At 37.1% G+C, this 24,836-nt stretch overlaps 1 protein-coding gene across 3 annotated transcripts in view; it reads right to left on the reverse strand.

Annotated features, from left to right (window-relative positions):
* ZPBP (zona pellucida binding protein) overlaps positions 1-24,836 on the reverse strand; it is a 109,291-nt gene that overhangs the window by 65,233 nt on the left and 19,222 nt on the right. For all 3 annotated transcript variants that reach the window (XR_004302535.1, XM_032430479.1, XM_032430480.1), the window contains exons 4-5: positions 22,925-23,074; positions 9,895-10,113 (exon numbers count right to left, since the gene is read on the reverse strand). Coding sequence is in view for 2 of the 3 variants with exons in the window: in XM_032430479.1 (XP_032286370.1) it covers positions 9,895-10,113; positions 22,925-23,074 (369 nt within the window). In the remaining variant the exon portion in view is untranslated. The remainder of the gene's footprint in view (positions 1-9,894; positions 10,114-22,924; positions 23,075-24,836) is intronic.

The raw sequence follows: 24,836 nt of genomic DNA on the forward strand, positions 1-24,836 counted from the left end.
GTTTCACACCAAAGGTCTAAGCTGTCTCAAATCTTGAGATCTGGTTGTGGGGCGATAGGATGCTTTTGCTACCTCTACAAATTACCACCACATCATACTCTGGTTTCTCTTCAGATCGCATAAATCTTTCGCCTTTTACAAATTACCACCACATCAACAGGGTCTCTTATAAACCAGGAGATTACAACAGGAGGATTTTAAATCCCACACCTTATTTAATAAGAAGACTTTAGGGAAACAACAAAGGAGACAAACACAAGGGTATCACAGAAATTTTTAGCCTCTGAAACCCATAGTTCTCATAAAAAGTAAATAGAGCCCAAATCCTAAAGAGATAAATAAACAATATTATAATAAAACATACCTAACTCTGTTCTTACTAAGAGGCACATAATGTCCAGTTTTCAATAAAAACTTGCAAGAAAGGGGCGCCTGGGTGGCTCAGTCGTTAGGCGTCTGCCTTCGGCTCAGGTCATGATCCCAGGGTCCTGGGATCGAGCCCCGCATCGGGCTCCCTGCTCCGCGGGAAGCCTGCTTCTCCCTCTCCCACTCCCCCTGCTTGTATTCCCTCTCTCGCTGTGTCTCTGTCAAATAAATAAATAAAATCTTTCAAAAAAAAAAAAAACTTGCAAGAAATACTCAAAGGCAAAAAAGTTTCAAGAAACACAGCAAGCGGGGTGTCTGGGTGGCACAGTCGATTGGGCAACCAACTCTTGATTTCAGCTCAGGTCATGATCTCAGGGCCATGAGATCGAGCCCTGTATCAGGCTCTGAGCCCAGTGTGGAGTCTGCTTGAAATTCTCTCTCTCCCTCTTGACCTCTGCCCTTCCCCCTTCCACTCTCACCCTCTCTCTCTAAAACAAAATAAGTAAATAAAATCCTAAAAAAAAAAAAAAAAAAGAAAGAAAGAAACAGAACAAGCATTATAATCATACTCAGAAATGGAGAGACATTGACATTATCAGACTGGAAATTTAAAATACCTATGACAATATGCAAAGGGCTCTAATGGAAAAGGTAGACAACATGCAAGAACAGATGGGTAATATAAGGAGAGAAATTAAAACTCTAAGAAAGAATCAAAAGGAAATGCCAGAATTAAAAACACCATAAAAGAAATGAATGGCTTCCATAAGCTCATCAGGAGATTCAATGTGGCTGAGGAGAGAATCAGACTGGATTGAAGACTGAAGTATGTCAGTGGTCACTTCCGAATCTGAAAAGCAAAGTGAAAAAATGATGGGAAAAAAACAAACAGAAAAGAATTTCTAAGAACTGAACACTAACAAAAGCTACAATGTACATACAATAGGAATGAAGGAAAAGAATGAATGAAATGAAAGACTCTTTTTAGCAATAGTGGATGAGAATTTTCCAGTTAATGACCGACAAAAGCAGAGCTCCAGGAAACTGACAGACAACATGCAGAATAAATACTGAAAAATCTTCACAGGGGTATACCATATTCAAACTATAGAAAATCAAATGAAAAGAAAATCTTGAAAGAAGCAAGAGGGGGAAAAAAACTTCTTACTTATAGAGAAGGAAGGGTAAGAATCACACTGAGGAGGATTCTGGGAAGGTGGCAGAGTAGAAGTCTCCCCTCATACACAACAATTTCAGTGGAATAATCTGTGCCATGTAACTGCTTTGGAATTCAGGAGTCTATGGAATTATGGCAATCTCCAAGAGAAGGCTTGTACAGCAAATTGTTAATTTCAGTCAATTTTGGCTCTTAGCACAGTAGTGGCTCCCCATCAAACATCCCAAGAACCATGGCAGGCAGCTGTGCGTGTATTTTTGAAACAGTCTGTACACAGCTTGTGGGAACCAAGATGGGGGAAATTAAAAAAAAAAAAAACAATCCTGACCTCCAAATATCAGATGTGTGCTTGATTTGCTCAGTGCTTCTTTCACAGAGATGCAGCTAAGAGGCAGGTGGCCATTACTGTTGCACTTCCTTCCGTGTCACAAGCCCCTCTCACACTAGCTGAGATGACTAACAGAAGACCAGAAAGGGCCGGTGCCCCTTTTTCACCTCATTTTTCTCCTTTTCCTTTTTGGGTAGCCAGACATTAAGCAGTAGGGTATCCAAAAGCAACATTTATGGGAAAAATTAGGAAGTGACCATATATGCACAAAAAAGGTAAAAGAAAAGACAAGACCTGAGAGAACTTAAGTTTGTATCTCGCAAAGACCGTTGGCACAATTTAAAAAAATAAACAAAACAACAACAAAATAAACAAACCCTGGAAAAGGAGAAGAATCTGATTTCTACACTTACACTATTAGATTCGAGTGCCCGTGTTCAACAAATCAGAAGACATATAAAGAAACAGTACGGTCCATTCAAAGGAAAAAAGTAAACCAATAGAAACTATCCCTGAAAAATACCTGACGTAAAGTTTACTGGACTAAGACTTTAAAACAACCTCCTGGAAGACGGGGAAAGAATTAGGGAAGATGTAGATAAACTCAAAATTATGTATGAACAAATGGAAATATTAATAAAGAGACAGGAAACCTAAAAAGAATTCTGGAGCTGCCAAGTAGAACTGAAGTGAAAAGTTCACTACAGTGATCTGAAGGCAGATGTGATCAGGCAGAAGAAACAATCAGCCCACTTGAAAACAGAACATTCGAAATTATCAAATCTGAGGAAAAGAAAAAGACTGAGGAAAAGTGAGCAGAACCTAAGAAAATTTTTGAACATCATCAAATGGACCAAAACATATACTATGGGAGTCCCAGAAGGAAAGAAGAGAAAGTATCAGAGCAATCATTTTAATAAACAGTGGCTGAAAACTTCTCAAATTTGATGAAATCATGAATATAAACATCTAAGAAGCTCAACAAATACCAAGTAAGGTGAACTCAGAGAGACTTGCAGGAAGACACATTATAATGAAGCTTTTGAAAGACAAAGAATCATGAAAGCAGCAAGAAAGAAGTAATCTGTCTTATACAAAGGATCCTCAGTAAGATTATGAGCTGATTTAGCATCAAAAATTTTAGAGGCCAGATGTCATAGGCTGATATATTCAATGTGCTAAAAGTTGTTTTTTTGTTTGTTTGTTTAAGTATCAACCAAGAATCCTATAACATGCAAAACTGTCTTTTTAGAGTAAGGAAGATTCCTAGATAAACAAAAGCTAAGGGAGTTTGTTACCACTAGACCTGCCCTCCAAGAAATGCTCAAGGGAGTCCTGCAGGTGAAAGGGAAGGACACAAGACAGTAACTTGAAGCCCTATGAATAAAGATCTGGATAAAGGTAAGTATGTGAGTAATGCTAAAAGCTACTACTATTTTAAGATTGGATTCTAACAGCAATGTTAACATGATTTAAGAAGCTATTTAAAAACAATTAGTCTAAAAGCTAGTATTACTATAACTTTGGTTCATAACTTCACACTTTACTTTCTACATAATTTGAGACTAAATTCATTTAAAATAATTATATTGGGAGCAATTTATAAAGTCATAATTTTATGGCACTGACAATGGAAAAGGGTGGGAACAGAACTGTTAAAGCACACAAAAGACAAAGATACTATAAGAAAAGAATATTCTAGATCCATATCACTAATAAACACTGACGTAAAACAACAAAATACTAGCAAACTGAATTCAGGGGCATATTAACAGGATAATATACCATGATTAAGTGGGATTTATTAGCAGGATGCAAGGATAGATCAACATATAAAAATCAATCATTGTAAGACACCACATTAACAGAATGAAGGGACCAAACCCCCACATGACCATCTCATTTGACACAGAAAAGTCATTTTACAAAATTCAACACCCTTTCATGGAAAAAAATACTCAACAATGCAGAAACAGGAGGAAAATCCTACCATATAATGAAAGACACACACATATATATAATCAGTAGCCAATATCACATTCAGTGGTGAAAGATTAAAAGCTTTTCCTCCAAGACCAGGTTCAAAACAAAGATGTACACTTTTGCCATTTCTATTCAACAAAGTACTGGAAGTTCTAGCCAATGCAGTAAGGCAAGAAAGAGAAATAAAAAGTATCCAACTGGAAAAGACGTAAAATTATTTCTGTTCACAGATGATGTTACATTTTATGTAGGAATAAAGATTCCATAAATAAAACTGTACAAACAAATAAATTCAGCAAACTTGCCAGATACAAAGTCAGCTGCGTTTCTATATACTACAACCAACAGCATGAGAAAAGGAAAATATGAAAATAACTTCATTTATGATAGCATCAAAAAAAAATAAAACAACACCTAGGAATTAACTTAACCAAGGAGGTGAACTACTTATACCATGAAAATTACAAAGCACTGCTGAGAAAATAAAGAAGACATAAATGAATGGAAATGTGCCCATGTTCACAGATTGGAAGACCTAATATTATTAAGGTGTTAATACTATCCAAAGCTATCTATGGATTCAATACATTCCCTACCAAAATCCCAATGTCCTTATCTGGCAGAAATGGAAAACCAGATGCTAAAAACCATGGAATTGCATCTGACTTCAAATAGGCAAGGCAATGTTGAAAGAAGAACAAAATGAAAGACTTGCATTTCCAAATTTCAAATCTCACTTTACAAAGCTACTATCAAAACCTTCTGAGCAAAGCAGTGTGGTACTATAATAAGGACAGGTTACACAGAAAAATGAAATAGAAGAGTCCAGAAATAAACCCAAATGTCTGTGGCCAGCTGACTTTCAACAAGGGTGCCATTACAATTCAATGGGGGAGACCACAGTCTCCAAAAAATGCAGCTGGGACAACTGAACATCCACACTTCAGTGAAGACTGGACCCATATTTCACAGTATTTAAAAATAAATTACCTTAAAATCAATCTTTGACCTAAATGCAGAGGTAAAACTTGGAAATTCTTAAAAGAAAACGAAGGAGTATACAAAAAGATCAATAAACAAGTTTACACTTCAAGGAAAAAAAAAGAATAAAAACAACAACAACAACAACACTTGTCCCAACATTAGAAGAAAGGAAATAATAAAAAAGCAGAGGTCTTCTTTGGAAAAATGTTTGTTCATGCCTTCTGCCCATTTTTTGGATTGGATTATTTTGGATTATTTGGTTTGGGGGTTCAGTTTTACAAGTTCTTTATATATTGTGGATACTAAACCTTTATCAGATCTATCATTTGCAATTATCTTCTCCCATTCCATAGGCTATCTTTTAGTTTTGTTAACTGTTTCCCTTGCTGTGCAAATCTTTTTTAAGTCCCAATAGTTTATTTTTGCTTCTGTTTCCCTTGCCTCAGGAGACATATCCTGAAAGAAGTTGCTACAACCAATGTCAAAGAAGTTACTTCCTGGGTTCTCTTCTAGGACTTTATACTTTCAGGTCTCACATTTAGGTCTTTAATCCATTTTGATTTTATTTTTGTGTATGGTGTAATAAAGTGGTCCAGTTTCATTCTTTTGCATATAGCTGTCCAGTTTTCCCAACACCATTTGTTGAAGAGATGAAGAGACTGTCTTTTTCCCATCGGATATTCTTTCTTGCTTTGTCGAAGATTCATTGATTGTATAGTTACGAAATCATTTCTGGGTTTTCTAAAGGCGAAAGATTTATACGATCTGAAGAGAAACCAGAGTATTCATTTCTGGGTTTTCTAATCGGTTCCACTGATCTGTCTATTTCTGCACCAGTACCATACTGTTTTGATCACCACAGCTTTGTAATATAACTTGAAGTCCAGAATTGTGATGCCTCCAAGCTTTGCCTTTCCTTTTCAAGATTGTTTTGACTCGTTGGGGTCTTTTGTGGTTCCATACAAATGTTAGGATTGTTTGTTCTAGTTCTGTGAAAAATGTATTTTGGTATTTTGATAGGGATTGCATTAAATGTATAGACTGCTCTGGGCAGTATAGACATTTTAACAGTATTTGTTCTACCAATCCAGGGGGGAGGTTGGTAGGGGGACTGGTTAAATGGGTGATTGGGATTAAGGAGTGCACTTGTCATGATGAGCACAGGGTGATGTATGGAAGTGCTGAATTACTAGGATGTACACTTGTAACTAATATAACACTATATGTTAACTAGCTGGAATTAAAATCTTACAAAAATTGAAGCAGAAATAAATGAAATAGGGAATAGGAAAAAACAGAAATTATTAACAAAAACGATAGCTGGTTCTTTGAAAAAATAAAAAATTGATAACTTTTAGCTAGATAAGCAAGAAAAAAGAGGCTCAAATAAGTAAAATTATAAGTGAGTAAGGAGACATTACAACTGATCCACAGAAATACAAAGGATCATTAGAGACTGCTATGAATAACAATATACCAAAAACTTGACAACCTGGAAGAAATGAGTATATATTTTTTTTAAAGAATTTATTTATTTACTTTAGAGAGAAAGAGGGTGAAGTGAGGGGAGAAGCAGGGGCAGAGAGGGAGAGAGAAAGAGAGAGAGACAGAGTCTCAAGCACACTTCACACTGAGTGCAGAGCTCAATATGGGACTCCATCTCACAATGCTAAGATCATGACCTGAGCCGAAATCAAGCTTAACTGACTGAACCACCCAGGCATCCCAGAAATGTGTACATTCTTAAAACACACAACCCACCAGGACTGAATCATGATAAAATAGAAAATATGAACAGATCAATAGCAAGTAGAGACTGAATTAGTCCCCAAAAGAAAAATCCCAGAACAGGTATCTTCAGTGGTGAATTCTACCAAATATTTTCAAAAAACTAATGTTAATCCTTCTCAAACTCTTCCAAATTATTGAAGAACAGGTAACATACCCAAACTCATTGTGCATGGCCTGATACCAAAGTCAGATAAGGACACTACAAGAAAACTACAGACCAATATCTCTATAGACCTGTATCTCTACATACAGACCAATATATAATGAATATAGAAGGAAAGATTCTCAACAAAATACTGGCAAACCAAATTCAGTAGCACATTAAAAGCTTCACACCCTATGATCAAACAGGATTCATCCCTGGGATGCTAGGATGGTTCAACATATGCAAATCAACAACTGTGATGTATCACATTAACAGAATGAAAAATAAAATCCCATGATCGTCTCAACTGATGCAAAAGTATTTGACAAAATTCAATAGCCATTCACAATAAAAACTCCTAATAAATTTGGTATAAAGGAAAGTACTCCAATATAATAAAAGCCATATATGACAAGCCCACAGCTAACACCATACTCAATGATAAAAAGTTGAAAGATTTTTCTCTAAGATCAAGAACAAGATAAGGGTGCCTACTCTCACCATTCCAATATAATAGTATTAGAAGTCCTAGCCCAAGCAATCAAGCAAGAGAAAGAAATAAAAGGCATTTGAATCAAACACAAATAAGTAAAACTGTCTCTGTCTGTAGATGATGTGATCTTATATATAGAAAACCCCAAAGACTCCACTAAAAAACTTGTCAGATCTTATAAATGAATCTAGTAACCTTGTGGGACATAAAATCAACATACAAATATCAATATCAATATCAATATCAATTTCTATACAATAACGGCACATCATCTTAAAAGAAATAAAACAATCCCATCAAAACATCAAAAATAATAATATGCTTAGGAATAAATTTAAACAATAAGGTAAAAGATCTGTACACTGAAAACAGTAAGATATTGATAACGAAAACTGAAGACTCACAAATAAATAGAAAGATATCCCATGTTCATGAATTTAAAGAATCAACATTGTTAAAATGTCCATACAACCCAAAGCAATCTATGGATTCAGTACAATCTCTATCAAGATTCCACCAGCATTTTTTACAGAAATTAAAAAAAATACTGAAATTCTTATGGGACCACAAAAGACCCTGAATAGCCAATGTATTTCTGAGAAAGAGGAAAACTAGAAGCAGTACACTTCTAATTTAAATGTATATTACAAAGGTATAGTAATCAAAACAGTATGGTACTGGCATAAAAACAGACACGGATCTATGGAAGAGAAATGAGAGCCCAGGAAATAAACCCATGCACATAAGGTCAAAGGAGCCAAGAATACTCAATGGAGAATAGGTAATCTCTACGATAAACTGTACTGGGAAAACCAAATAGTCAGTCACATGCAAAAGAATGAAACTGGACTCCGATCTCACACCACTCACAAAAATTAATTTGAATTGGATTAAAGATTTAAATGTAAGACAAACCATAAAATTCCTAGAAGAAAACATACAAGAATGCTCCTTGACAGTGAACATGCCAATGACTTTATGAATAGGACACCCAAAGCACAAACAATGAAAACAAAAAAACATGTGGAACTACATCAAACTAGAAAAGTTCTTCACAGTAAAAGAAACAACTGTGTGTGTGTGTGTGTGTGTGTGTGTGTGTGTGTGTGTATCCATACACAATGAAACAGTATTTAGCCATGAAAATGAAGGAAATTCTGCCATTTGCAACAAAGTAGATGAACCTTGAGGGTATTGTGCTCAGTGAAATAATTCAGACAGAGAAAAATAAATACTTATGGTCTCACTTATACATAGAAGAGACAAAAACCACTCACAGGAAGAGAACTGACTGGTGGTTGCTGGGGTAGGAGGTGGGCCTGAGGGAAATGGATAAAGTAGACAAAGGGTATAAACTTTATATATATTTGTACATATACACACACACACACACACACGAAATCCTGACATTGTACTTCTTAAACTTACATACTGTTATATGCCAATTATTTCAATAAAGCTGGAAAGAAAATAAAATTTGGGCAAAGGACTTGAATATACTTTTCTCCATAAAATATACACAAATGGCCAAGAAGTACATGAGATGTTCAACATCATTAGTCATTAGAAAAATGCACATCAAGCCCACAATGCCTCATTTCTATTGCATATCATATCTTTTCTCTTATGGGTTCAACTTTACTTTCAAGGTCTTCTAAGGACTATTAAATGCCTATTAATAGCACCTATTAAACACACTGGGTACAAAGACCTCATAATTCTTATGAATGCTAACAGTGAGTCCTTGAAGAGCTAAAGAAAGAGTCTAACTGTGATACTTTGTCTCAGGGGCTACGGAGGGAAATTTTTCTGAAGAGGGAGAAAAGTAGTAAAGAAGATAAAAGACAGTGCAAATGGGGTTTAACTCTTGTTTTTTCTCCTGTAAAGCTTCACACCTCTCAGTTGTGTCTAAAAATTCAATCACTGATGGCCAAAAAACCAAACCAAAAAAAACCCAAAAAACCAAAACAAAACAAAAAAAACAAAACCCAGAAAATTGGAGAAATGGGTGAGTACAATCAAACATCAGCAGCAGAGGAATCAAGGACAGAGTAAGGAGGAAAGGAAAACAGCAAGCAATATCATTTGAGATGGAAAGAGGATGGAGTCCTATTGCCAGGGGGACCCAATAAAAACATATGGATAGTTATTCCACAGTGTTTATTCATAAACAGGCCCTTTATAAATATACATATAGGTACAAAATCAATTCTTTGTTTTCCAGAAAACCTTGGGCCTCCACTCTGCGCTGTTATTAGGAAAAGCACAGTAAGCTGTTAAAACGGTCCCTCTGGTCTATAATATTAACTCATGTTATTAGAATTAGGTGCTTTTACAAATTAAATCTTTGTAACAGCTAAATACCAAGATAGGCATTTCTTTATACAAATTCTATTCTCTAGTAAATTACCACAGCAAGGTTTAGTTATTTGAGAGTGCCAACATTTCATTAAGTACGAGAATCAGCAGAATTTTATTTTGCGGCCTATCAGAACTAAGTCAAAGTAGAGAACATGAAACATATTCAGAGCTATAACGTTTATTTTCAAAAAATGCTGCACGTAATTCACATGTCTTCAAAATTTGCTTTTTGTTTTCGTTTTCTTTAAAGAATTATATACACTTACCTGAAAATGTAAAGAACAATTCATTTTGCAAACCAGCTCTTTGCATCTTAACACGATGGCATTCCGACTTCAGTAAAGAAACTTCACATGAAAGGTCAAGAACCAATTTGCTTAAAATCTGAAGAAGTTTCTTCTCAAAAGAAATATTATAGATACTATTGCAGGGAGCTGCATGATATCGAGCTGTGAACTGGTAATAATAATGAGGCTCACGATAAGCTGTAAAAAATTAAGGAATAACACAAAAGTGGTTATTTAAACAATTAAAATATATTGCAACTACTAAAAAGAAATCATTACTTGGAATAAGTTCATAATGTTCTTATATCCATCCTGAGGAAACTGAGGGATACAGGGATTATGTCACATGCCCAATGCCTATGGAATAAAAACTAAGATTCTGGGTGCCTGGGTGGCTCAGTCGCTTAAGCGTCCAACTCTTGATTTCGGCTCAGGTCACAATCTCAGGGTTGTGAGGTTGAGCCCCTATCAGGCTCTGTGGTCAGCAGAGAATCTGCTTGAGAGTCTCTCCCTCTCCCTCTGCCCTTCCCCCCAACTTGCTCACGTTCACTCTCTCTTCCTCTCTCAAAAATAAATAAATAAATCTTTAAAAAAAAAAAAATCAAAACTAAGATTCTAACCAAGAAGCCTGCCCCATACATAGTTTGTGTGCTTAACCAATACAATATTCTTCCTCAAACTTAGGAATGAAATTTCTCAAAGTTTAAATATTCATTTTAAAATAAACAACAGGGTGCCTGGGTGGCCCAGTCAGTTAAGCGTCTGCCTTCGGCTCAGGTCATGATCCCGGGGTCCTGGGATCGAGTCCTGCATCGGGCTCCCTGCTCAGCGGGGAGTCTGCTTCTCCCTCTGCCTGCCGCTCCCCCTGCTTGTGCTCTCTCTCTCTGTGTCCAATAAATAAATAAAATCTTTAAAAACTAACTAAATAAAATAAACAATAGTCCTGTAATTACCAACTATAGGCAAAAACTAGGATGTTCCTCATAAATCTACCAGTTTTACTGAGTTCCATTACAATATCTGAAACTGAGAACATTTTTTTCTAACCACTTTAAAATCTCACCGATGTGATAGGAAAAATATAAAAATGGTAAGAAATCCATAATAATTATATACATATTATGTAACCACATTCTCTGATACAGTGACATCAAAATAAAAATCAACAATGAAAATCTGTCAAACATTTTAAAATAAAATACTACTATATAACAAATGGCATATACCATAAAGTAATGATGATTGAAAATATTATTAAAACAATTATAGTAACGTGATATGACAGCTGGAGAAACGGTACAAGCCCACTTCCCAATGAAAGTGATGTCAATTGTTTTTAGAAGACAACCATTTATAACCTCTGGAAATGGTCCTAATGTAAGCAGAAAGAGATAGGGGTTCCCGGAAAAAGAAAGACAGCTTTCTGGGCATAAGAAAAGTGATTTCAGGCCCCGGCCGTCTTAGGAAAGCATATAAGAATGAACAGCCTGTACTAGACCAGGAGACAGCCTAATCATACCAGGAACAATAAATTAGTGATAAAATTTCCAGTGCTAGTTAGTTATGACAACTATCTCAATTAATTATGAGCAGACAGCAGTTCACCGCATTTTATGCTATCACCACTCTTTAGAAGAACCTGTGCTAAAACTTCAAAGCTGCAAAAGAGCTGAGAGATCTAGTCCAAGCCATTCACTTTGTGGACTTGCACACTATTGCTCAGGGAACGCAAAGGGATTTAAACACATTCTTTTGGGTGAGAGTAGGGGAAATGAGGCACCACCCAGGAGGTGAAATGACATCTGCCAGGAACACAATCCTCGACCACCCCACGGGCTGGTGGCTGAGGCCCTGGTTGGGGAGGAAGAAGTGTGTAACCAGAGCCAGCAAATGGTCATCAACTATTATTTACTACTTTTCTGACAACAGAAATAATCTTTGTGGAAAGACAAACAAAAAATTTGTTAAGCAAACAAACAACCATACCAACTCCCAGTGCTGATTCAAAAGTGAAGTCTGGCCTGACACACACCCGTGAGTTGCCTTCGTAGGATCTAAACCCCTCTGAGCACTCAGACTCTGGACCCACCAGAGCCAGAGACCTAATGACGCCCGCCCCTACCGGCCCTCAGGACGTTGACCTGGACTCTGCCACCCTAAGACGACTTTTTGCCCAACTCCAACCTGTATTCCCCCTTGAGCAAGCCCCTTCATAAATATGGATGCACCCTCAGCCAAAGCTTCCCCAATTTTATTGTTCTAGGAGACACTGCTGTGGGAAAGATTCCTGATGTTCTCCTTACTCGTTCCAAGTAGAACCTTTCCTTTTCCTATTCTTTGGCTCGGTTGTGTCTTTGGGCTCCACACCCACCAAGGGGGGAACTGAGTTTGGGGTAACACTAGGGCAAAGAAAAAAGGGAAAAAAGCATTTGTTCCAAAAATCTACTAAAAGTCAGTAAGAACAGTGAGAGTCTGAGGAGTTGAAGCCAGACCTCCCTCCCTCGCTCCCTCCCCTCAGCTAGATGGAAACTCCACTGCAGACTAGTGCAGACAGGAATGCAGGGCGCCCTCCTCCCCCAGCTCCCAGACAGCAGCCTCCCAGGAGGGGCAGGAGGTCAGCATTTCCCCTGCTGACCGGAGCTACCTGTTGCTGAAGTGAACTTGCAGGTGATACGGTGGAGAGGGGATGACTCCCTTCGTCCAGTCATCAGCACTTTGCGAGACAGAGGCTCAACACTGGCTGCAGCAATGCTGAGAATCCTGGGGCCCTCACAGCCCTTGCCCAGTATTATGGTACGAGGGGGTCCACACCAGGAGCAGCAAACAGAGGAGTCCCAGGGATGCCGCTGCTACCCCTCCACCAAGCGCTAAGCAACTAGAGCAGGGTGGCACTCAGCGGGAGCACACCACTGTCCCCACCCTCAGCCCAGGGGCTGCGGGTCAGAGAATTTGCCAAAGGAGGGGAGCAGGCTGTAGAACACAGAGCTCCGAATCTTTTCTCAAAGGAACAGAAACCACTTGAGATACAGTGCAGGGAAGTTTGAACCTCAGGGTAGTCTCAAAAACAGCAGAGGTCAGGGGCGCCTGGGTGGCTCAGCCTTTAAGCGTCTGCCTTCGGCTCAGGTCATGATCCCGGGGTCCTGGGATCAAGCCCTGCGTCCGGCTTCCTGCTCTGCAGAGAGCCTGCTTCTCCCTCTCCCTCTGCCTGCCGCTCTGCCTACTCTCCTATCTCTCTGTCAAATAAATAAAATCTTAAAAAAAAAAAAAAAACCAGCAGAGGTCTTGTGAAAGACAATTGGGAAAACTTTTATAGATTCATTGGATATATAGGTGAATAAGAGCCTGCCTAGTTTGTCAGAGAGCAACACTGGAAAAGTCAGCTGGGAGAAGCTATCCCAGGGTCCGAAAAAATCTCAAACACTGGCCTGGGGAATATCCCTTCAAAGGAACCCAAATTTAACTGGATCAGTCTTCAGAGGAATTTATGCCCAGGGCATTGTTAAAAACAAAAGATCCATTGTACTGCTGTGGGTACACCCACGCTGCACCTTCCTAAAACAAACAAGGGTGGGTGGGGGGTGGGCATGGGGTGTCTTCGTGTTATGGTGGGTGAGGAGTGAACTTCACAGAAATGATGTAGGCACTTGCTCAGCAAATAAACATGAAATAATTATCACAAGCCTGGGGAGGGCAGGGGTGTGGGTCACTACCCAGAGTTCCTACGCTATCTAAAAAGTTCAGTTTCTGGAAAAAATTTGAGTCAAGCAAGGAAACAGGAAAGTATGACTCATGTACTGGAAAAGCTAGGGAACAGTAACCACTTGTGAGAATGATCAGATATGGGATTTAAAAGATAAGTATTTCAAAGCATTCATCATAAATATGTTAAAACAGGCACCTAGGTGGCTCAGTTAGTTGAGCATCTGCAGTTTTGGCTCATGTTGTGCTCTCAGTGTCATGAGATCGAGCCTCATGTCAGGCTCCACACTGAGCACGGAGCCGGCTCGGGATTCTTTCTCTCTCTCCCCCTCTGCCCCTTCCCCTGGCTCGCGCACATAAAAAGAAAGAAAAGTTAAAATAACTAAAGGAAATTATGATTAAAGACGGAAGGCATAATGACAATCTCACATCAAATAGGGAATATCTATAAAGTAAGAATTATAAAAAATGAACCACGTGGACATACTGCAGTTGAAAAATGAAAACACTGAAAGGAGAAATGGACCAAGGGGCTCAGCAGATGTGATCTGGCCAAAAAATGAATCAGCTAAAAGAAGTTCTTCAGACTGAAAGAACATGACCTCAGTCAATAATGTGAATCCATACCAAAAAATAAAGTGCTCCAGTAAAGGTAATTATGTAATTATGAAGACAATGTAAGTGCATATTTCTTCTACTTTTTTCCTCTTTCCAGATTTAAAAAGCAGTTGTATCAAAGAATCTGTATACAAGGTACCACTGGTCCCCGTGTATGGGGCTACAAAAATGACTACAGATGGTAACTTGATACATGGGAGCAAATGAAAAAAATAAAAAATGATCAACAAGAAGACAGATAAAACAAAACCTATAAACATACACCCTCTTGCCTTTCTATTTCTGGCTTCTCAGAAACTATATAAAACTATATAAAATAATAACTATGCATTGTTAGTTGTGTAACATTTACAAATATAACATGTACAATATTAATACCACAAAAAGCAGGAAAAAGGAATATATATACATAAGAGTAACATTTCTATAACTCACTGGAATTAAGTTAGTATAAATGTCAAGGTGACTGTATTAGGTTAAAATATATGTGGTATGTATCAGAACGGTCAATAAAGGAATAACTCAAAAATATATAGTGAAAAATCATTAAAGAAATTAAAATGCCACATTAGAAAATGTGCATTTACTTCAAAAGAATTAATGAAAAAGAGGAACATTCATGAAACAAGAAATAAAACAATAGTGTATATCTAATTACATAAAAATAATGTTAAATGTGAATGAATGATACTATCTAATCAAAAGGCAGAAACTGAAACTGGATTGAAAAAGCAGTATCAACTCTTTGGTGTCTACATGAGCCACACATTACATTAAAAGATACAAATAAATTGAAAGTAATAAAATGAAAAATGATACACTATGCATACAGCAACCACAAGAAAGCAGAAGTGGCTATACAATTATCAGGCAAGATAGACTTTAAAAGAAAAAAAAAATATTCCCACAAAGAGGAACATTTTATTAAGATAAAAAGGACAATCCCTCAATTATAAACACAGACACACATTAGAACAAAGCACCAAAATGAAACAAAACCTGACAGAAATAAAAAAAAGAAATCCACAACTTAACACTATTAGTTAGAGACGTCAATGCCATGCTTACAATAATAGAACAAATAGGAAGAACAACAAAGAAATAGAAGACTTGAGTAATGTCACGAACCAAACAGAACCAACAGATATCTACAGAACTCTCCACCCAACAGAAGCAGAATATACTTTTTTCTCAAGTGCTCATAGCACATTCTCAAAGATGTTGCATATTCTAAGCTACAAATCTCAATAAACTTAAAAGGATTGAAATACAAAGTATTTTCTCTGACTACAACGGAATAAAATTAGAATAACAAAAAGAAATTTGAGAAATTCACAGCAGAAACTAAGAGTTGGACACTTAACCAACTGTGCCACCCAGGTGTGCCAAATTCTAGAAAACATTTAAAGAATTGTTAACAATTCTTAATTAACTCTTCCAAAATCAAAAGATGAAGAAAAATGTCCCAATTCATACTATGAGACCAGTATTACCCTGACAGAAAAACCACACAAAAAATTTATCACAAGAAATCTATGGATCAATCTCTTATGAACATAGATGCGAAAACTTTTAACAAAACACTAGCAAACTGAATCTTGCAGGGTACTGAAAGAATCATACATCATGACCAAGTGGGATTTATCCCAGAAATTCAAGGTTGGTTTAACATTTGAAACCCAATGAATGTAATACACTATGAAATAAAAACCACATAATTATCTCAATGGAGAAAAAAAAAAAAAACTTGACAAAATCCAACAATGTTCCATACGTACACACATAATCAACAAACTTGGAATAGGAAACTTCCTCAACCTAATCAAGAGCACCTACATAAAAACCACATCTAATATCACATTTACAAGCAAGGCAAGAATGTCTGCTTTCACCATTCTTATTCAGCAAAATACTGGAAGTCCATTCACCACAGTAAGAAAAACAAGGCATACAAATTGAAAAAAAAAAAAAAAAAAAAAAGAATAAATAAAACTGTCCCTATGTGTTTATGACATGACTGTCTCACAAAGAATCTACAAAATAAAAAGATTCTGGAACTGTTAAGTAACCTTAACAAGATGACAAGTTATAAGATTAAGACACAAGTAATAAATCATTAGTTATATATTAACAATAAACATGTGGAATCCAAAATTTAAAACCTAATACCATCCAAAATTGTTCCAAAAAACAAAATAATATACTTAGGTATGTACTTAACATGTACATAAAAGAAGTAAGAATAGATTAAGAAATAACAGATAAAAGAAATTAAGACCTAATTAAATGGAGGTATACCATGTTCATGAATTGAAACACTCACTATAGTAGAGGTGACAGTTTTCCCCCAAACTTATCTATAGAGTAAATGTAATCCCCATAGAAATTCCAGCAGGACATTTTGTAGATATATTCAAGCTTATTCTAAAATTCATATGGAAAGGGGAAGGCCCAGAAAACATAAAAACAATCTTCATAAAAAAGAATAGTGGGAGGAATCACTCTACTTGGTATTGAATGTTTCCAGATAGCTATATTAACTAACAGGGTGGTACTGGCAGAGATACAGACCTATTGATCAATGGAAGAAATGAGAGAACCCAGAAATAGACCCCCACAAATATTCTCAACTGGTTTTTGACAAAGGTACAAAAACAATTCATCAAAGGAAAAACAGACTTTGCAAGAAATGAAGCTGGCATAACTGTATGTCCATACATAAAAAGTTAAAACCTCATACCTTATAGAAAAATTAATTGAAAATGTGTGACATTAGAAGTAAAACTGTAAGACTTTAGAAAAAATAGGAGGATATCTTTGCCTATGGCTAGGCAAAGAATTCTTAGACTTGATACCAAAAGTATGATTAATAACCAAATTTGATAAACCAGACCTCATGAAATTGAAAAACTTTGGCTCTGCAAAACTACTACAAATTATAAGACATTAAGGAGAGAAATTGAAGAAGACAAATAAATGGAAAGATAGTCCATGTACGTGTATTGTAAGAATTAACATTGCTAAAATGTTCATACTACCCCAATCAATCTGATTCAATAAAATCCTTATCAGAATTCCAGTGGCATTTTTTACAGAAATAAAACAATCCTAAAATTTGTATGGAACCACAAGACTCCAAATAGCCAAAGTAATCTTGAGAAAGAACAAAGCTGGAGGCATCATGCACCCTGATTTCAAACTCTATTATGAAGCTACAGTAATGAAAAAAGTATGGTATAGAGACAGATAAATGGAAGAGACTAAAGAACCCAGAAATAAATCCACATATACACAATTAATTTACAAAAAAGGAGTGAAGAACATGCAATGATGGAAAGGACAGTCTCTTCAATAAATGGTGCTGGGAAAACTGGACCACCCATAGAAGAGAGTGAAACTGGACCACTATCTTACACCATACACAAGAATTAACCAAAATAGATTAAAGAACTGAATGTAAGACCTGAAACCATAAAACTCCTAGAAGAAAATATAGGTGACAAGCTCCTTTGCAATTCTTCTAATCTGACACCAAGAATAAAAGCAACAAAAGTAAAAATAAACAAGTGGGACTACATGAAACTAAAAAGCTTATGCACAGCAAAGGAAACAATCAACAAAATAAAAAAGGTAACTTACTAATAGAAGAAAACTTTTGCAAATCATATATCTGATAAGCAGTTAATAACCAAAATATATGAAGACCTGAGACAACTCAACAGCAAAAAACACAAACAATCCAATTAAAAATGGGCATAAGATTTATATAAACATTTTTCCAAAGAAACACAGCTGGCCAATAGGTACATGAAAAAAATATTCAACATCATTATCTGGGAAATGCAAATCAAAACCACAATGAGATACCACCTCACACCTGTTAGAATGGCTAGTATCAAAGACAGAAACAACACGTGTTGGTGAGGATGTGGAGAAAGGGAACCTTCGTGTACTGCTGGTGGGCATGCAAACTGGGGCAGCCGCTGTGGAAAACAGTATGGAAGTTCTTCAAGAAATGAAAATTGAACTACCATATGACCCAGCAATTCCACTGCTGGATTTATCCCCCATAAAAGCACTAATGCACAAAGATACCTGCACCTCCGTGTTCAATGCTGCACTACTTACAACAGCCAAGATAAGGAAACCGTGTCCACTGACGGGTGAATGGCTAATGAAATCTTGGGATTTGAGTGTATGTGCACGTGTGTGCATAAATGTGGCAACATGGATGGACTGTGAAGGCATTATACCAAGTGAAATAAATCAGAGAAAGACAAATACTGTATAATTTCTCTTATATGTATAATCTTTAAAAAAAGAAAGGAAAGAAAAGCTCATAGATACAGAGAACAAATTGGTGGTCGCCACAGGCAGGTAGTGAAGGGTAGAAAAAACAGATGAGGGGATCAAGAGGTTAAAAAATTAAAAATTAAAAAAATATATTCTGGATCCCCTCCCTTTGGAAAAAAAACTCTCATTAAGACACTGAAAAGATATAGACTAGAAGAGAATATTTGCAAATAACAAAGCCTATAGAAGTATATAGAAATATGTATTTTTGAAAAAAAACTCAAAACAATAGTTACATTTCAAACAAACCAATTAGAAAATGGGCAAAAGATATCAACAGACATTTCACCAAAGAGGGTGCACAGATGGTAAATATGCTCATAAATTATGTTCAACGTCCACAGACATTAGATAAACACCAATGAAAACCACAATGAAATATCACTTCACACCCATTAAAATGGTTACGATAAAAGATAATGACACCAAATACCGGAGAGGACATAAGAGAAGCTGCCGGTCAGAATGTAAACCGGCACAGCCACGTGGCAAAGAATTTGCCAATTTCTTGTAAAACTAGTATGTAACTACCACACAGATATAAAAACCTGTATCTACACAAAAAACTATACACACAAGGTTCGTAGCAACTTCACACGTTATAGCCCCAAGCCTCAAACAATCCAGATGTTCTTCAGTGTGTGAGGGGTTAACAGATGTGACACATCTGTGCTGCGGAATCCAGCTCAGAATAAAGAGAATGAATGATAAATGCACACAACAGCGTAGATGAATTTCCAGAGAATTAAGTCAAATGAAAAAAGCCAATCCCACGAAATTATATACTATATTCCTGTACTTATGTAATACTTTGGAGATGATGAAGTTATAGAATTGGAGAAGAATGTGGTTGTCAGTCATGATGAGGTGGTAAGAGGGAAATGGGTTGAGTATAAAGGGAGAACCCAGGGCGCCTGGGTGGCTCAGTCGGTTAAGCATCTGCCTTTGGCTCAGATCATGATTCCAGGGTGCTGGGATGGAGCCCCGCATCAGGCTCCCCGCTCAGTGGGGAGTCTGCTCCTCCCTCCCCCTCTGCCCCTCCACCCCGGCTTGTGCTCTCTCTCTCTCCTGCTCACTCTGTCTCTCAAATAAATAAATAAAACCTTTAAAAAAGGAAAAAAAAAAAAAAGACAACCCAAAGTATACTTCTGTTGCTGGTGTTGCTATGTATCTTTTTTTTTTTATTGTTATGTTAATCCCCATACATCACATCATTGGTTTTTGATGTAGTGTTCCATGATTCGTTGTTTGTGCGTTAGTAACACCCAGTGCTCCCTGCAGCACGTGCCCTCCTCAACACCCATCTTAACTGCAGCAGTGGACACAGGAGAACACACCTGTGACAGAACTTAAGAGAATTAAATACACACACACACACACACACACACACAAAGGAGCACTATAAAATTGGGAGGAATCTGATTAAGATTGGTGTACTATATAAACTTAGTATCTTGGCCTGACTATGTACTATATGTTCACAAGATGTCACTATGGGGGGAAGCTGAGTAAAGTATACATGGGATCTCTGGATTATATTTTGCAACTATACATGAATCTACAATTACCTTGAAATAAAAAGTTTAATTAAAAAAACACAGGCCATGGGTGGCTCAGTCGGTTAAGTGTCTGACTCTTGATTTTGGCTCAGGTCACGATCTCAGGGTCATGAGATCGAGCCCCACGTCAGGCTCCATGCTCAGCTCGGAGTCTGCTTGAGATTCTTTCTCTCTCTCTCTGCCCCTCCCCCCACTTGCCATAAATAAATAAATAAATAATAAATAAATAAATAAAATCTTTTAATAAAGAAATAAAATAAAAAAATAAAAAAACCCAGGCCAACCAAATAAATATATGCAACTTTTTTTTTCTAGGTATTAAGGAAAGATCTCAGAAAAAAATTAAACCGAAAAAAATCACAACTCAAAAAAAAGGTGGTAAATCTCACTGTAACAACAATACTTAAAACTTCTGGAGTATAAACAACATCATAGTGAGAGAGGCAGAAGCTACTGCAATATGATAAAGAAAGGTTTGGTATGCAGACTGGTAAGACCCTATAAATTACTGAGAAAAAGGCAAACCACCCAAAAGGAAAATGGCATCAAAATTGAAAAGGCAATGTAATCTACTAGGTAACAAAAATACTTTTAAATGCTCAAATTTACTAATTAAGGATGGGCATATTAAAGGAATGAGTCACCACACATCCATGATCTTGCCATATTTAAATCTGATAGTAATTCTGGGTGTTATGTTATTTTTGATACTTCCTAAAATTTTAAACATTTCATATATAAAAATGTAATGTAATTATAAGTGAATTCAGTTCTTCTAATTCAGGGAAGCTTGCTCAGCACAAGCCAAACAGAAACCAACAGAAAAAATATCTTATAAAAGATGTTTTCATATAGTATGGCAGGGATATAAATTGGTCCACTCTTTGTAGGTAAACTGGCAGAATCTATCAAAAATAACACTGAATATTCTGTAGAAGATTCTACCTTATAGAATTCTTCTTACAGAAATACTAACAATTTAATTTCCATAATACAAAAACACGTGTGTATCTTGTGGTGAGCACAGCACAAAGTTTAAAGTTGCTGAATCACTATGTTGTACAGCTGAAACTAATGTAACACTGTGTGTGTCAGCTATACTAAAAAAATAAAAATAAAAATGCCATTTATATACCAAATGTATATACTAAAGAACTTATATTTAAAAAGATAAAAAGGGATCTGATTGGCTTTTGTGCCTATGTAACATAAGTTAACTCTAAAGTAAGAACACCAAGTCCGGAATCAGAATTGCTAGATTCACATCTGAGTCTGCCCGCATTCTCACACCGTGGCCCTGACCGAGTCACTTAACCCCTGTGCCTCAGTGTTTGCACACAGAACACAGCAGTGTGTACTACACAGTCTGTTGTGGGGATTAAATAAAGTGAACACAGATAAAGCACTTCTGACTATGCCTTGCAGAAGCACTAGGTGCATTTTATGGTTATCAGAATTACATGGAAAAACACAGATTAGCTATGCTCATCGTTACTATAGACCAGCGTTCATTCTAGGCACTGCTACAATTGTCAGCTTATGTGAATACACCCCCATCAGAGATTATATTCGCTACAGACAAGACCCATGAAATAACAAGATGGAGAAAACTGCTGAACAAAAGTGAAGCGTGACCGATTCAGAAGTTTAAACAAATTTTTGCCTAAGAACAGAGTTAATATAATTTCTCATAAAAAAAATTATGTCTTTCTTTGGATATATGGGATAGTGTTTTTTCAGTGACCAAAAATTATCAGAAAACCACTAATAATTCTGCCGTTTGTTCTGTAAGTCAGCTGTGACAAGGATGGTACATTAGTTTCCTATTGCTACTATAACAAATCACCACCAATGTAGTGGCATAAAATGGCACAAATTTATCATCCTGCCATTTTGGAAATCAGAAGTCCAAAGTGAATCTTACAAGGCTAGAATCAGGGAGCGTTCCTTCTGGAAGCTCCAGGGGAAGCTCCATGTCTGCCATCTTCAGCTTCTAGAGGCCTCCGGCACTCCCTGGCTTTATGGCCCTTCCTCCATCCTCAAAGAAAACCCCTGAGACCTCTCCTTCCACCATGACGTGTCCTTTATCTGCCGCTGACCCTTGCGCCTCCTCTTATAAGGACCCTGTGATTACCCTCGGCCTACTCCGCTTCCTTAGGATACTCTCCTCTTGTCAAGATCCTTACCTTCTTGATATGGGCAGAGTCCCTCCTGCCGTTGTGAGATAGCACATTCACGGGTGCTGGAGATCAGACAGGTGCACGAGGGAGGGCCGCTACCCTCTCTGCCGCACGTGGGCCGCCCCGGTGAGAGGGAACTTACAAGCCACCTTTGCTCAGGCTGTTCTCCTGGCCACTCCATTATCCACCCAGGTCTCCCAATCTCAAACTTCCAGAGATCAAATTACTTTTAGAAAAGGATTTTACAGTGGCATTTCATGCTCCTGTCTGGGGGAGGGCAGCATGCCATCAAGCATGAAACTCAGAATTTAAAAGCAGTACAGGCTATAATATTGTAATAATTTGAAAACACGATTTCCATAACCCCCATTTTCATTCATCAGCTTAAAACTATGTGTTCCTGTCAACTTTCCCTTGAAAAAACAAGACCTGCCCTCACCACTAACACTTTACAGGGTACTTTGTAAAACACAGGCAAGCAGGAATTTTTCTTTAATTAGAAGACTAAAAATGACAAAGTGCCTTTAAGACAAACCCAAAGATATTAAAATATTTGAAAACATCAAGAAATGTTAAAATATAACTAAATGTACTTCTTACCATATATAACATATTTTAGTTGAAGATTTTTAACAATTTCTTCCACAGTCGGTTTATACTCCAGGAAACATGTGTACACTCCACTCATGCCCTCCTCAAAGTTCTGGAATATAAGGCTTCCTGTGGATGTTACTTGTGCAGTGCTATTCTCTAATAAAGGAATAAGATACAGTATTTAGTTGCTTAAATGACATGACACTGAGATAAAATGACAAAGTATTTTCTAAACAGAGTCAAACCACCAAAATTTACCTACAGAATCACTGAAAGGAGTTGGAGGCATAACTAGTCATTGCGTCAACTGTTGACAGCAGGTACCAGGATGACCTTCTTAATGTCTGATTTTTACTAACCAGAGTTCACCAACTGCCTAAGCAGTAAGAGACTAACAATTACATGTACTTAATGCACTCCTGATCTCCTTGCATTGACGTGGGCACTATCAGATATTCAGAGATGTATGAAAACAGTAGATATCTGCATACGCTATGAAGTAATTATGTATATATGTATTTTATGGATAAGCTATGCCTTCCTGCCTTCCGTAAGCTTACAAACTACAAACTACATGAGAAAGGGAGGAACGCACCCAGAACAAAGGCTAACCCAAGATACTAACAGCTAGGTACTTCTAGTCATTACACATGATAGCAGGCAAACGCTGGGTTACAACCTTAAGGACTGCTCAAGAAAAAAAACAGAAGATCAGATCACCGGACCTGTCCACAGTCACACAAGCACAGAGTTGCAGGTTGAGAGTTAGGACCGGATGTAAGAGCCCTTTTGACTTCCACGTGCTTCACTACTTCAGTATCACACTGGGAGAAAGCTATGCTATGTAATGGGAAAGAGTGTGGTGTCCAGGCTTCAGACGTGGGTTTTAGATATGCCTTTCTTTCTCATGAACTGTGTAAACCTCGGGTAATCCCTTAATCCTTCTGAAGTCCAGTTCCTTCATTTGTGAAACAAAGAATCATAATACAGGATAGCATTACCTCCCTGGATTGTTTTCCTGTGATAAATACAACAACTGTTAAAGTACTTGAAAACGATACAAATCCTTAAGCAATTCAAGTTGTCATTCTGAAAGTTCATAACCAGTTTTGCATTTGAAAATCATTGTATTAAAACTCACACAATAATTTAACATGGCATTCGTTAGAATGGAAAGTATTACCCTAGCAAATGCTCATCCTTTCTACTTTAAGTAAATAACTTATTATAAATTTCAAGTTGAGATATATTTTGAATAAATTTATTTCCTCAAAATAAGACAAAAGATGAATGTTCTTAGTGAGGAAATTTTCATTATTAATTTGTTCAATAAAAATGTGCTGGGTTTCTAGTACATGCAAAGCTCTACTTCAGATACTGAAGGAGAAATAGATAGATGGATATATTCTCCCTCAAGGATTTTACATAGAGTATTATGCCTTAAGAATTCCCATTTCCAGGGCGCCTGGGTGGCTCAGCCATTAAGCATTTGCCTTCGGCTCAGGTCATGATCCCAGGGTCCTGGGATCGAGCCCCACATCAGGCTCCCTGCTCCGTGGGAAGCCTGCTTCTCCCTCTCCCACTCCCCCTGCTTGTGTTCCCTCTCTCGCTGTGTCTCTCTCTGTCGAATAAATGAAGATCTTTAAAAAAAAAAAAAAAGAATTCCCATTTCCATATCCTGGATGAAGCTGAAAAAAGGGTTATAAATTGGGACTATGTTTATACTACAATCCCTATTTCTTCATGAATATTTTTTGATGAAAGATTACATATTTATCATAACATGTCTCTTTTCTAAAACAGATTAACAAGTTTTCAAGTGTTTGCTATATATTTCAGCAGAGACAAACACTTGATAGTAAATACAGTAAAAGGTGCCCATACAAGTCAGTCAAAGAAGAGATATGCCGGGGCGCCT

The sequence above is a fragment of the Phoca vitulina genome, unplaced genomic scaffold (assembly GCF_004348235.1).
Source record: "Phoca vitulina isolate PV1807 unplaced genomic scaffold, GSC_HSeal_1.0 scaffold44, whole genome shotgun sequence".
Classification (NCBI taxonomy): Eukaryota; Metazoa; Chordata; class Mammalia; order Carnivora; family Phocidae; genus Phoca; species Phoca vitulina.